General features: G+C 49.7%; 1 protein-coding gene across 2 annotated transcripts in view; it reads right to left on the reverse strand.

Moving 5' to 3' along the window:
* The window catches only part of SLC5A9 (solute carrier family 5 member 9), a 47495-nt gene extending 40920 nt beyond the window's left edge, over window positions 1-6575 (reverse strand). Inside the window, exons 1-2 of one of the 2 annotated variants that reach the window (XM_027824032.3) lie at window positions 6446-6575; window positions 406-605 (exon numbers count right to left, since the gene is read on the reverse strand). In XM_027824032.3, the coding sequence (XP_027679833.1) occupies window positions 406-534 (129 nt within the window). In that variant the 5' untranslated portion in view covers window positions 535-605; window positions 6446-6575. The remainder of the gene's footprint in view (window positions 1-405; window positions 606-6445) is intronic. The other variant, XM_037907247.2, reaches the window with a different exon arrangement.
* Window positions 6576-13294: the final 6719 nt, after the last annotated feature.

The raw sequence follows: 13294 nt of genomic DNA on the forward strand, positions 1-13294 counted from the left end.
CGATTCAGTCCTTTTCTCTTCATTCCCCCTCTTACGCCAGGCAAGTCTCCCAGCTCGCCATTCTGCAGCCATTCCATGGGGAGCCTCACCCCTTCTCCCCAGTCCATTATGGGATACTTTGCAATTCTGGTGGCACTAACCTTCCCTCAATGCCATTCAGGGGATTGCAGGGAATGGAATCAGAGCTGCATGGGAGTGTAGGGGAAAATGTTCCTACTCTCAACCCCCTAGCATACCAGTCAAGGCCTGCTACTATCTGGCCCTACATAAGTGCTATGTACATATAAAACAGCAGGCTGATTATAAGCAGATATCTTTGCACACACACGAGGCCCATAGCTGATTACACACACTGCCTGTCTTCTGTACCCTAATAGAAGCAAATCATTGAGCTCCCGGACTCACCCATATCCCAACGGCAAGGACGAAGACAAAATAAATGATGACAACAACGATGTCCACAACCTCGAAGGTAAGGTTCCTCTGTCCAGGCTGGCCAGGTGGCTCTGTGGTGGCCGGGGTGGGCTGGCTCATGGCTGCAAATGAACTGCTGATTGTCTCTCTCTCACACTGGACTTTGATGTATGTTTTCCTTCATTGTTCTCCTTTAATAATTAACAGGGTTGGGAGAGTGTCAGTGGGGGAAATCAAGAAACACAGGGTGGCAGATAACACTGTTGGCACACGGGCAATTGGTGGATCCCTGCCCGCAGCATACATCGGCATCCTGTACTGAGCCAGTCATCTCAGTCCTGCCTTGTAATATGCCGAGCTAAGGATGGGCAAACCCTCACAGGGTTTGGAAGGTGGCTCAGATAAGCGAGTTCAGGGAATCAGGATTAAAGGGACTTGAAAGACCTTGAATTAATGAATAAATGGACTTAGGATGTCACGTTTATTTTGATGGGTACCAAACAGGAATCACTCCGAGAATATGGGCTGGGGAAATATAATTGAACCTACAACAGGCTGGGACTAGATCTTCCCACAACATACTTAGACTGGGGTAGGGGCCAACTTTCTGCACTCTGAGGTTCCATCACAATACAAAGAATAAATTGTACAGGGCCTGTTCTGGCTAGGGTTGCCAATTGTCTAATCACACAAAACCAAACACGCTGCAGTTGTTTGCAGGGGTGCGGGCTCTGGGAGGGAGTTTGGGGCAGAAGGGGGCTCTGGGCTGGGGCAGGGGGTTGGGGTGCAGGTGGGGGTGCGGGGTGCAGGCTCTGGGAGGGAGGTTGGGTGTGGGAGGGGGCTCAGGGCTGGGGCAGGAGGGGTCGGGGTGTGGGCTGTGGCAGGGAGCTGCTTACTTCGGGAGGCTCCCGGTTGACGGCGCTGCGGGGCTAAGGCAGGCTCCCTGACAGGCACTGCCCCCGCAGCTCCCATTGGCCGCAGTTCACAGCCAATGGGAGCTGCGGAGTCAGTGCTGGGGCAGTGCGCAGAGACCCCCTGTCCCCCCAGGGGCCGCAGGGATGTGCAGGCTGCTTCTGGGAGCGGCGCAGAGCCAGGGCAGGCAGGGAGCCTGTCTTAGCCGTGTGCACTGCCGGACTTTTAGTGGCCTAAAAATCTCATGGATTAGCTTCAGTAGCCTCCGGGAAATAGGGCCTGATTCTGGGAGACCCCTGGTGAAACCGGGAGGGTTGGCAACCCTAGTTCTGACTGCTGTTGAAGTGACATCGTCAACACTCATGATTCTATCCCCAGCTGCTGGAGTCCTGAGATTAAGTGAGAACAGCAGCAGTTATTATAAAAAGAGGACATTTCCCGCCATCGTGGCTGCAGAGAAAAGCTTGAAAACATGACCCAAGGGTGATTTATAGGCTCAAAAATTAGAAGGAAAATAAAAAGAACCCAAGAGTTATTATTTTTTTTAAATTCATGATTTTCAAGACAAGCTTATTTGTTGGGGGAAGGGGGGCTGAAGTGATTTTGGAATGCTTGTGGTTGGCCTTTCCATTCTACAGGAGTTGGACCAGGTTCAGGGTCCCGAAAGCTGCAGAATGCATATTTAAAACAGCCACACCGGGTCTGGGACCCAAATTTAGCTTTTTTTTTTTTCTTTTTTTCAAGACAAACTCCATCAACTTCTTTTTTCAAATAACTGGCAGGTGAAATAAAAATGTACCCCTGAGTGCCGCTGGCACGTATTCATACATGGCACAGTGCCACCTGGTGCACGAAGAGAACAGAGAGTTGAATTGAACGAGAGTCCAGGACCTGTTATTTAGATAAGCAAATTTTCTTTCAAAGCCCTTCATAAGCAAAGAGTCTTGTTGGCAAATCACCCAAGTTAATGAGACACAAACCTAAGGGCCTAGCCACCTGCAGTCATTAAAGATCCCCGGGCACTGTTCTCCACAGCAGGGCCATACATCCTGCCTTAAACTGCTGTGTGCTGGTTTTATGTGTTGCAGAAAACTGCAGCATTCCATGCCAGAACCAGCTGCATTTCAGCAGCGGGAAAAGTATTATTAGGACAATTTATTATTAAAGTGATTTCTGTGCAGTTTGCAAGGTGCTTCCTGATCTCTCAGGAGGAAAATTGCTATATGTATAAATATAAATAAGCTCTTAATTATTATTGTATTCTGCTACCTGACATCAAATCAAACCGCACACGGCGACCCTGGACCGCTCGATATGAGCTTCTAAATTCCATTCCCATCAACAGGAATTAAATGCAGATAGCAAGGAGTAGCATTTGTATTGCCCTGTCTTGGGAGCCTGTCACATACATATTTGGCACTGACGGAGTTAACTCGCCTGACTTGCATGAGCATCAAGTACAGTCACCGGCAAAGAGCTGGGGAATGAACCTGGGAAAGCAGCTGTCTCTGGGCGTTAGTAGGGGGAGCAGGCATAGATCACTCTGGGTTTGTCAGGGAGCTGTAATTGCTCTAAGGTGTGGCAAGCTGGTAACTCCAGTTCCTTCACTACATCCTGTCAGTGCCATGTGCCACCTGCTGCAGCTCGGGACATTCCCTGGCTGGCAGGTGGGACTTCTGTATTTATGGGTGTGCAGCCCTGTATCCTGTCAATCTCAAGCCAAGCAGGACCTGGCTGCTGCTCCCATTATCTTCAGGGTAGCCCTCCCCGCAGGGGAAAGGAATGAAAGGAATCCAACACATTCAAAGAGCAGCTGATTCCTCCAGCTTCTGGAACTGCCCTGAAACATCTGCTGCTCACACAACACAAGGAGAATGAAGGTGAGGGAGCAAGGCTAGTGGCTAGAGCAGGAAATCAGCCCTTGGCGTTCCTGTTTCTTAACAGCTGTGCCACTGACAAAGGGGGAGTCACTTCAATGGGTTGCCTCAGTTTCACCAGCTGTAGGCACGTAGGGAGAAATAAGGAATGTATCTGAAGTCCTTTAAGAGCTACCTGGTTCGAAGTGAAGGGAGGAGGCAAAAAGAGCTGGGAGCTCCTGGGGCGTGAGACCATAAAGATGTGGGAGTAAGTTGCTGAGTGGGTCACTCTCACACCATCATGGATGCCAGCTTGATTTTTCACAATGGGGAAGTCTCCCCAGCCATCATGGAACTGATGGGCTTGTGTGACAGCCTGGCCACCTTCTTGGCTGACACATCATGGAGTGAGCCAGGGACCTCCAGAGCGTCAGTGTGAGTGGCTACAGCTTGAGCGAAAGAGCCAAGCCACTCCAACAAGGGCAGTAACAGACTCACATCCTCTGCAAATGAGGCACAGAGGGGCCACCTGGTAACATGCACTCGAGAGTGGGTTACCCTTGCACAGAAGATTTTCACTGTAGTGATTCAAAGTGCCAACAAAACCTCTTCCCTAGCACCTCACTGGCTAAGAATAAGGTCTTGTCTGCACCCCGGCTTGAACGCCGGCACCTCCAATTAGCTCCATGACTGAAATGACAGTGTTCAAAGATGTCCAAGCTGCTGTGTCAATCCAGTCTCCAGTGGCTACTTCTCCTTCTCCCAAAGTCACGTAACACGGATACCACGTAACCCACATCTGGGATGTGACTGGTCGGGGGATTTGGATAAAATAGCAGGGTGCTGGGTCAGGATGTAGGCGTAGTGCCAGAGCTCACACACTAATGTGTGGTTGTAGCCAAGAGGTACTCAGCCCTTGTTTCAAGGAGCTCAGTCCCCAGCAATTTTAATAATAAGAGGTCCAGTTGGTTGCTATTGCAGATTTGTAAGCTTCCCTCCCAGCAGCAAAGATGACCTGTAACCTGTAACTTACCCTACCACAGCAGGGGGTTTTGCCTGCATAGAATGAGAAGAGTTTACTGCTCCGGCCAAGTAAGGGGGAGTGCTGGGGGAGATACTATTCCTGTCGCAGGAGGATTTTCAAGATTTTGAAGTGTTTCCCATCCAGAAACCACCCCCCCTCCCTGCCCCAAATCTCCATCCAAGTGTTTAATTTCCATTTCAACCTTTTACTTCTTTTTTTTAACTATAAATTAAATTTCATTGTGAAACAAAAAATCATTTTGGATCCTAAAAATGGGTTTCAAAATGGGACGTTTCAACAATTTTGAAACGTGAAAAAAAAATCATACTGGGGGAGTGGTCAGAGCTGACCCTTGCCCAGGAAAAGATTTGGTTCCGACAAATTGCCCTTTTCCGGCTAACAAATGCTTGTTGAAGAATTCCCGACCGTGGAGCTGCTCCCTTCCTGCAGGTGGAAGAGTCTTGTGCTGAAGTCCCCGGGTTCAGGATCTGCCATGCCTCTCGAGAGAATGCCCCAGAGGCTTGAATTTTCAATAGTGCCTGCAAACTTTTGTGCATACCTTGTTGTATACAGGGTCCCTGCTTGAGTCTGCACATTGTGCAGGGGGCACACGCTTGCCAGGCACATTCTCTCTCTCTCACACACACACACAGATGCACGTGCCCACACACTCATTAGAAATCCTGTCTCAGAGTGTCCAGGTGAGTAACAACGATCCCAGACATGCTGGGTGGCTCTGAACTCCAAAGAACCAGCTTCTCAGCACACAGGGCAAAATCCAGCCTGGACGTAAGCGAGTACCATTCAATTGGCTTTGGCACAGTTGTGCTTGAGGATACCAGGGCTGTATGGTGCCTGTAGTCTTCAGGCTCACAGACTCTGCTGTGACCAAGCAGGCCACTGAGAGCCATGCAGTCCAGTGTCCTTGCCCCAACACCCATTGAATACACAGCATTCCAGCTCCAGAATGCACTTTGCTAACTGGGCAACACTAGACAATCGACCAAGTGGGTGGATTTCCCTCCTGGCCCCGGCAGGTGACTCTAGTGCACCCTTGTGCATGAGATTTGAGTCCATTTATCTTATGCTGTGCATAAGGGCGTAATCTGGAGACATGCCAAGCAGCTGCAGCTCCCACTGAATTAAATCCTGTACCTACAGCGCCTAGCACAATGGGGTCCTGGCCCATGAGCAGGGCTGCAAGGCACTACAGAAACCACAAAATAAAAACAAGAGTCTCCCCCAAATCAATGGACTTCAGGAATTGGCCCAGAGTGGCTCCCCGATGCTCAGCATCTCTCAGGACCAGCCATTTCCTAAAAAGAAAGGTTCCTCTGTTGCTCCATTACGGGCGTGACCCCTCTCTAAGGGTAGCCCACTCACACGCACAGAGCCCTAGAGCAGGGCAGGCTTTTCCCAAGCCCAGCGTTAAAAGTGGCAGTCTGCTGGCTCAGGGAGTGGGATGCGAGGCCGGGCTTGCTAACCCCCTGCAGGGCCCTCAGCTCTGGAAGGAGCCCTCCCCAAAGAATGAGAACACACCCTTGGCATCTACACTCTTCCATTGAAATGCCAGGGTTGCTATTTGAAATTAGTTTCGTCTGATTGCAAATGGGTCCGTCGCTTGTTTCAAGGAGGTGTTTTCTGCCGAGGAGCTGAGCCGTGCCAAGGCAGCGCTTGCCTGCTCTTCTCCTCCCTACGAACAGCCATTTTTGGCAGCACACTAGTTCTTTGGATCTGTCTCTCCCCCGCAACCCCCATCCCCATTACACCATGGGCTGACTCACACCTACCCCACTCTGTGCCAATATCCTAACACCTCAAGATCTCTTAGAGCTTTGAGGTTAGTTTTCTTGGAAATGCAGGCTGCCAATCAATTGCCTTTCCCCAATAAGCCTCATTTGTATAAGGCTTCCTAGCAAAAGCAACGTCTCACCCCCCCCCAAAAAAAAACAAACAAAAAAACCCCACCAACCAAATCCATTATCCAAAAGAGGCTTTTCAAGCACAAGAGATTCCAACCCACTGAAGTATAATGATTTTCAATTACATATGCAGGGCTGAGACCCTCCGCTGGTGAAAACGGGAATCTCTCAATTGACATCAGCATTGCTACACTGATTTACATTGGCCTGTCTAATGCCCTAAACTGTTAACAGGGGAGCACAGGGTGCAAAGAAGTTCCTTCCTGATCCACAAAGGAATTCTGGTAATTGTTAATATGCCTCAAAAGTGTAAATACCTTGAGCCAGTCTCCTGTGGGTTTCCTTCTGGGACTGTGTATTCCCATAACCTCCGTTTTCCTTTTGGTTCCTGATGCAGAGGCGGAGTGCCCTGAGGGAGGCACGGCAAAACAGTGGCACACCCATGAGGCAATCCGGTTTCCCTCCTCCTCCAGCACAGGCCCTGTGACATGAACTTGTTTTGCTCCACATTTGCTTTGGCTCAGAGAGTTTACATTCACGTTGCCAATCCATTCCAAGCCACCCATCCAGAAAGACGGCTTATTGTGTACACATTAGCAGCGAACCTTAACCTGGGACTTCTGACAGGTTGGCTTTGTCCAGCGGTAGTATTTATCTCATGTCCCTGGCTCGCCTTGACATTAAATTACCATCTGAGTCAATTACCTGAGCAAATGTGTGCCCCCGACCCCCGCATCAATAGAGGCTGAGGATGGTAATCAGTGTTAATTTTACAGGCACCGGAAACAGTAAAAGTTTAACAGAGCTAGCATGTGAGGGGGTAATATAACTTCCATCACCTAGTGCAACTGTGTGAGACACTGACACAAATGTTATAGGGCCAGTGCGGGAGTGGTGTAAATCAGCCCGACTTTATTGACTTCAGTGTATCTGCCTCCATGAGGTCTTGCTAAACCAACACAACTATGTTTAATATTATTTGCTATCCTTTCACAGCCGCAAAACTGGAAGGACATTTGTCTCCTCTTGAGGAGTATAGTTTTCAGCTCACGTCACAGCAGCAGAGAAAGAGACCTTCGAGGGAATGGAAATTACAAGTGGCATTTCAAGAAGTGCAGCTAAAAAAGCACTAAAGAGCAAGTGTTTCAGGGGCAAAGCATGTTCGGTTAAGTGACAGGCAATTATTTTCCATCGGTTAACAAATACCTGGGCTTCCTCTTCATTATGGAGCTACTTCAGAACCGCCAGCAAATAGCTCCGGTGATAATTAGTGGCTTTATAAATGTATGGAGAACTAACATATCTACAAATGACAGCATAGCCAGGACAATCCAAGAGGACAATTGCACACCTAACCTCCTACCTAAGGCATTATTATTAAATCCTCCCTTTGGGTTTTTCTGGAGTGTTGGGCAGTTCATCCGACCCTTTGTTTTTTCTTAGTCTTTGCTCATTGGGAGTTTAGCTTGAGTAAAATCAAAGTCCTCTCTGGTGTAAATTTGGTTTACATCCATAGCAATTCAACTGAAGTGACATCAGTATAGCTGAGCTGAGCATCTGGCCATGATTTAGCTCAGTCTTAGCGGACAGTAATTTAGCAGGATCAGACCCTTTATTAAGTTAATACCCTCTTAATAAGAAGAGGAGGTTGCGATGGGCTTGGTCACGTCAGAAGAATGGAAGGAGATCATACCTCTAAGAATATTTTGTACAGTGAGGTTCGTGATGGCTCTAGAAAGTGGGGTTGCCCTTTATGGCAGTATCACGGTGTGTGTAAAAATGATATGAAGTCAATGTGGAAAGCTGGGAGGAGCGCACAGAATCCTGTTCAGCCGGGAGGGAACATCTGGCACGGGGCGCAGCTCACCGGGAAGCGGCTTTGACCCAGAGGATGGCCGCAAAGCTAGAAAGAAGAAAGCAACGTGCTGTAATCTTGGAGTCCAACTCAGACAATACACGGATCAGTGAAACTTGTAACAAGCGGCGTTGCTCTCGAATAGGGCTTGTCAGTCACAAGCAGATTCATCACGCACCTGGCTAGGCCTCTTATGCATACACCATGATCCAGCGATCGACGGTTGCCTCCCAGACCCTCTTGAGGGGGTCATCAGAGGGCAGAATGAAAAACCTCCTTCCATCGTAGAGGGGTTACATGAGGATCCTTAAAAAGCAGGTGGTGCTTGGGCCATCAAGCCATGGCTCTAGGGGTACGTACATCTACACGGCCCATGGCAGCAAGTCTCCCAGCCCGGGTCAACAGCCTTGGGATTGTGCCGCTCGTGCTAGTGCTCTAAAAACCGTGGTGTAGATGGTGCTTTGAGGTTGCAGCTTGGGCTCTGAAGCCCACCACTCCCACTAGGATACAGAGACCTGAGTGCCAGTTCGAGTCACAGCTTTGAAGCATGGTCTACACAGCTCGTTTCACAGTTCTAGTGCAAGCCCAAGTCTGTCAAACTGGGCTGGGAAGCTCGCAGCGGTGGGCTGGGCGGACGTGCCCTAGGAGGTCCTTCCCACACCAGGAAAGGCCACGAAATTCAACAGGGCCAGCTCCAAGACAATCCATTACTTCCTCAGCAGTCAGCGTCAAATACAGGGGCGGGGGTGTGTGTGTGTGTGTGATTCCTGGTCATGGTAGCTCAAGCCAGGGAGAGTCCCTGCTGTGAGCACCAAGTGAGAGAGCATTACAGCGATCAAGCTTCATGGCATTAAATCTGCACCATCATTAGCGCTTAGTTTCCCCTCATTATATAAAGGTGCCAAAGTTTTCTCCAGTGTCTCACTGTACAGGCTGGCCAGGTGCTGAAATCAGAAAGTGACTGCCAGGGTATTATTCCTGGAAGCACAGTGTGTCCCCCAAACTTTGGGCACCATTTTTCTGGCTGTAAAGTGCCTGTAAGGCATCCAGGATCTCTCTCTCTCTCTTCAGGGCATGCTAATGGTCAGAGGCAATGCCAGCACAGTCAGCATGCAAGGCAGTCTTTCCAGGACTATCCTGCCCATATATCCGCAGACATGTCCGTCTGGCACGTACAGTGCAAGGTCAGCATGTTTCCTCCAGGAGATTGTCATGGTCACTAGCAAAATGCTATCCACAGCCAAAAAACTCAGAGGGGAACTAAATGCCACTAGATACTATTGGTCAGAACCTGAGCTGGAGTAATTTGTCACAGCTCCATTGATGTCAGAGAAGTGAATGCAATTAAAACGTCCTCTTTCTGCTCTCTGCAAGCCTCATTCTGATCTCAGTTATTGTGCATCAGCATAAATATGCAGTAACTTGATCAGGGTTGATTCTGGTCTTCCTTGCCTAGGGTGACCAGGTGCTCTGATTTTATAGGTTTCAGAGTAGCAGCCGTGTTAGTCTGTATCCGCAAAAAGAAAAGGGGGACTTGTGGCACCTTAGAGACTAAAAAATTTATTTGAGCATAAGCTTTCGTGAGCTTATGCTCAAATAAATTTGTTAGTCTTTAAGGTGCCACAAGTCCTCCTTGATGTTACAGGGACAGTCCTGATATTTGGGGCTTTTTCTTAAGGACACATCTATTACCCCCCCACCCCCTCTCCTGATTTTTCACACTTGCTGTCTGGTCACCCTATCCTTGCACCAATGTAAATCAGGTATAACTCCATCAAGCCAATAGCATCACACTGGCATAAACACGGCACAAGACTAGAATTCAGCATGCTGAGTTCAGTGGTGTTTCCCTGGATTGACTCAGCGTAACTACCAAGATCATTGCTTCAGTGAAGTCCCTCTGCATTGATTGTCATGTAATTAGGACTGTGGAGGTCAATTGAGTCACTCTAGGTTGGTGTAACTGAGAGTGAAATCTGGCTCAAACATGTGACTTCCACTCCCATCTGCTCACTTAGTGACACAAATAAAGCCCTGCAGAGCCAACCCAGCTACAGGTGACTAAACTGGATTCTACTCTGTCTCATTCCCCACACAGCGAAGTCTTCATTACTGCTCATAGATGAAGGAAGGAAGGACGCAGTCAGAGTTTCAGGTTGAATTTGCAGCAGTGGCCAGCTAGAAAAATCATTTTAGGAAAGAGTAAATTTAGCTTGATTGAAACTGAGAGGCAAAGTGAGTGGGAACCCATCATGTTGTATTTACGGAGCGATTGCTCTATCCGAGAACGAGCCTTTGAGAGACCGGTATTAACAAGAGCACAATGTTCAGTGACTCAAGACCAGGGACACTTGGTGTGATGGATGCCACTTTGCCTTTCACTCACTCTCTGGTGTTTAAACCCTGCAAGGATCTCAGTGGAGGGAGAGTTGTCATGGGACATATACTCTAGGTGCTAGCTTCCAGAGAGGGGATGTTATGGGTATTTATAACCTGCATCCTATAGTTGTAGCCCTCACCCCTGTAGCAAGAGGATGGTGACCGAAGAGAACAGACATGCCTTTGGGGCCCACCATGGGGTCTGCGACAGACCCCGGCGCTAGTGATTTCCCTGGCAGCACAAAAGGGAACGGGAGGGGGATGCAACAAACCCCACTCCCAGTCACCCTGTCGCCCCTGAGCAGAGGGCAGAAGACAGCCAGGCAGATGACAAGCAGAGTCCCAGGCGCTTGGGAAAGCAGGAGGGAAGCTGTGAATAGTCCGGCCAGCCGGGGAGCGGAGAGGAGAGGCGGTCTCCCTCCAGCACTTCCAGGCCCAGCAACGGACCTGCTGGAACCTCAGCTTGCAAAAAAAGCCTAAGGAGAGGACCAGCTGTCCCTCCTGCCACCAGCCTGCCAGCAACAGGAGACAGCCTGGCTCTCCTGACACTGCCTGCAGCCTGCTTGCCCTGCAGCCAGTCCACACCAGATCCGGGATTTGGGATCCAGAGATCCGACCTCCTTGCCACTGAGCTTGTGGGTTCCAAGCTGGAAGAAGCTAGAGAGAGGGCTGCTAGGGCTGCTGCTGGCCGAAGCAGCTTGGGGCTGTAAGCCAAGACGCTCGGCCCTGGTTTTGCTTCCTCCTGTGTTCACAGAGGCAGGACTTCATACGTTCCTTGTAAATAAAGACAACTGCCTCCAAGAAACTACCGGAGTCCATTGTCAGTTTCTACTCCCACCTGGAACACCCCCAGGGCCCTGACTAGCCACTCAGATCAAAAAGGGGTAATGATAGGTTTGTACAGCACTGCCTACCCTGTCTGGTTTTGGGCTAGCGGCTGCCTCTGTCTCTCCTAATCCACGTCAGATCTCCTGACCTTCCAGCCTGGTTTGGTTTCTGCAGTGATGTGGCCTCCAGCTAAGTCATTCATAAAAAAAAGCCCACTTTTTCCAGAGTATCCAAGGCTAAAACAAACACAGAGTCTTCCACTCCTGCCCTTACCGTAGGGTCGGTCTTCTGTTCAGCCCACCCTCCGTGCTCAGCTTTCCCCATCAGCTCATCCTCGGCTCCTTTTTTGTCTCTCCCTGCTCTCTACCAAGCACCAGCTCCAAGGGCTTCATACCTGGAGTCTCCCCCTCTTTCTTCTCTCCACCAGGAAAGGCCTGGTTTAGCTGCACGTCTCTCATGTGATTTGGATCATTTTTTCCACCTGGGCAGATGAGCTAAGTGTGTTACAGGTGGGGCTGGACCCTTCTCCCCTTAAAGAGCCTGTCAGCCTGTAGTGAACTCCTTGCACAATCCATCCTGGCTGCTGTGGCCTTTAGGCACTATTGCAATATCAATGTTAAATAATAATAAACAAGGCGAGGGAGTGAGGGTGGCAGGATAGAGCGAACTGGGACAGGAATGTGTGGGGAACAAACAAGAGACACTGGTGTTCCCAGGGATCCCTCCTGGATCACTATCCAGAGAGACGCTAAAGAGAAGCAGCAAATTTATGTTACTTTATACCAGTTTTATTATTATTGCAAGTGAATAAATGCCCAGCCAAGGAATGACTGATTGACTGACAAGCAAATACCTAATCCATTCTCCTCCTATCTAGTACATCTCAGTTGGTGGACCCCACATTGCAATGCAAACCCCCAGGTATGGGACCCCAGATACTCAGGTACTACCATGCTCCCGGGTGGGTCAGTAGCAGGGCGCCCGGCACCTCTACATCAAAAAGCCATGATTCACCGTACGGCATGTGTCAGAAAGTGGGAGGATGAAACAGGTTTCAGTTGAGGGATGGATTCGGAACAACACGGAGGGAGGGTGGGTATGCGTGTGAGCACTTTTTTCACTCCAGCAGCACGGCTGGGCTTGGCAAAGCATCCCCTCCGACAGGTCTTCCTCTTCTGCTTTGTGCTCAGCGGAATGATTCTTGACAGCCCGATCCTGAAATCTCTGCTCCCGTCGCGTTCCTCTACGCCTGCCTGGTGCTGATCAGACCGAGAGGTCTGCACGCTTTGTGTTGTTCCCCTAATTAGGGAGAGAGACTTGCGGGCAGGCGGCGAATGCTAAATGAGCATTTCTCAGCCCCAGAGGCAGGCCTGAGTCAAGCAGCCATCTGTGACAAGGCGCACCGAGCGGCGTCTGTTCTGAAGGACACTTCAGTCTCCACTGATGAGATGACACATTAGCAGCATCCCGTAGCGTGCAACCATTACTGGGGCCAGCTTTTCCCTTTGCAGAGAGAGCAACAGCTCAGAAACATATTTTCAAGCATCTGGAAGGGCCTAAATAAAGACGTGGCAATGTGTTAGTCGGCAGCATGCATGGGCACCACTGCCCTCTACTGGAGAGACTATCAGATCTGGTCAATCCCGTGCCCCTTGCAAGCCCACAGAAACTTTCAGCCCCAGTTCTACAGGGCCGGGCGGGGGGAAGAGCAGGGTTCATGTAAAAGGGAAAAAGTCAGTTAAAAAATCATCTGAGCTTCCTGGTGCTTGCCAAATATATTTGGGATCGGGCTAATCGGCTGTATTCTGGATGACCAACCCCCAAAGTTCAAAAAGCATGAGTTTGACTCCAGAATCATGAGGGTTCTTTTAAAGATGAGGTTGTGTTTGCGGGCTTTTTGATTTTTTCAGCGCCCCCCCTCCTGCCCCCACACAGTGTGTGTGTGTGTGTTTGTGAGTGAGTGAGAGAGAATTTGTATTGCCCACCCTCCGGACTGTATTGGATACCGCGATTTTGGCTCCCAGCCCAAGAGCTCTCCCTAGCTGCCCGATGGTGCTGAGCTTCCAGCTTCTCCCCAGACCCCAACATTCTCATTAATTAATTC

Source organism: Chelonia mydas, chromosome 8 (genome assembly GCF_015237465.2).
Source record: "Chelonia mydas isolate rCheMyd1 chromosome 8, rCheMyd1.pri.v2, whole genome shotgun sequence".
NCBI classification, from domain to species: Eukaryota; Metazoa; Chordata; order Testudines; family Cheloniidae; genus Chelonia; species Chelonia mydas.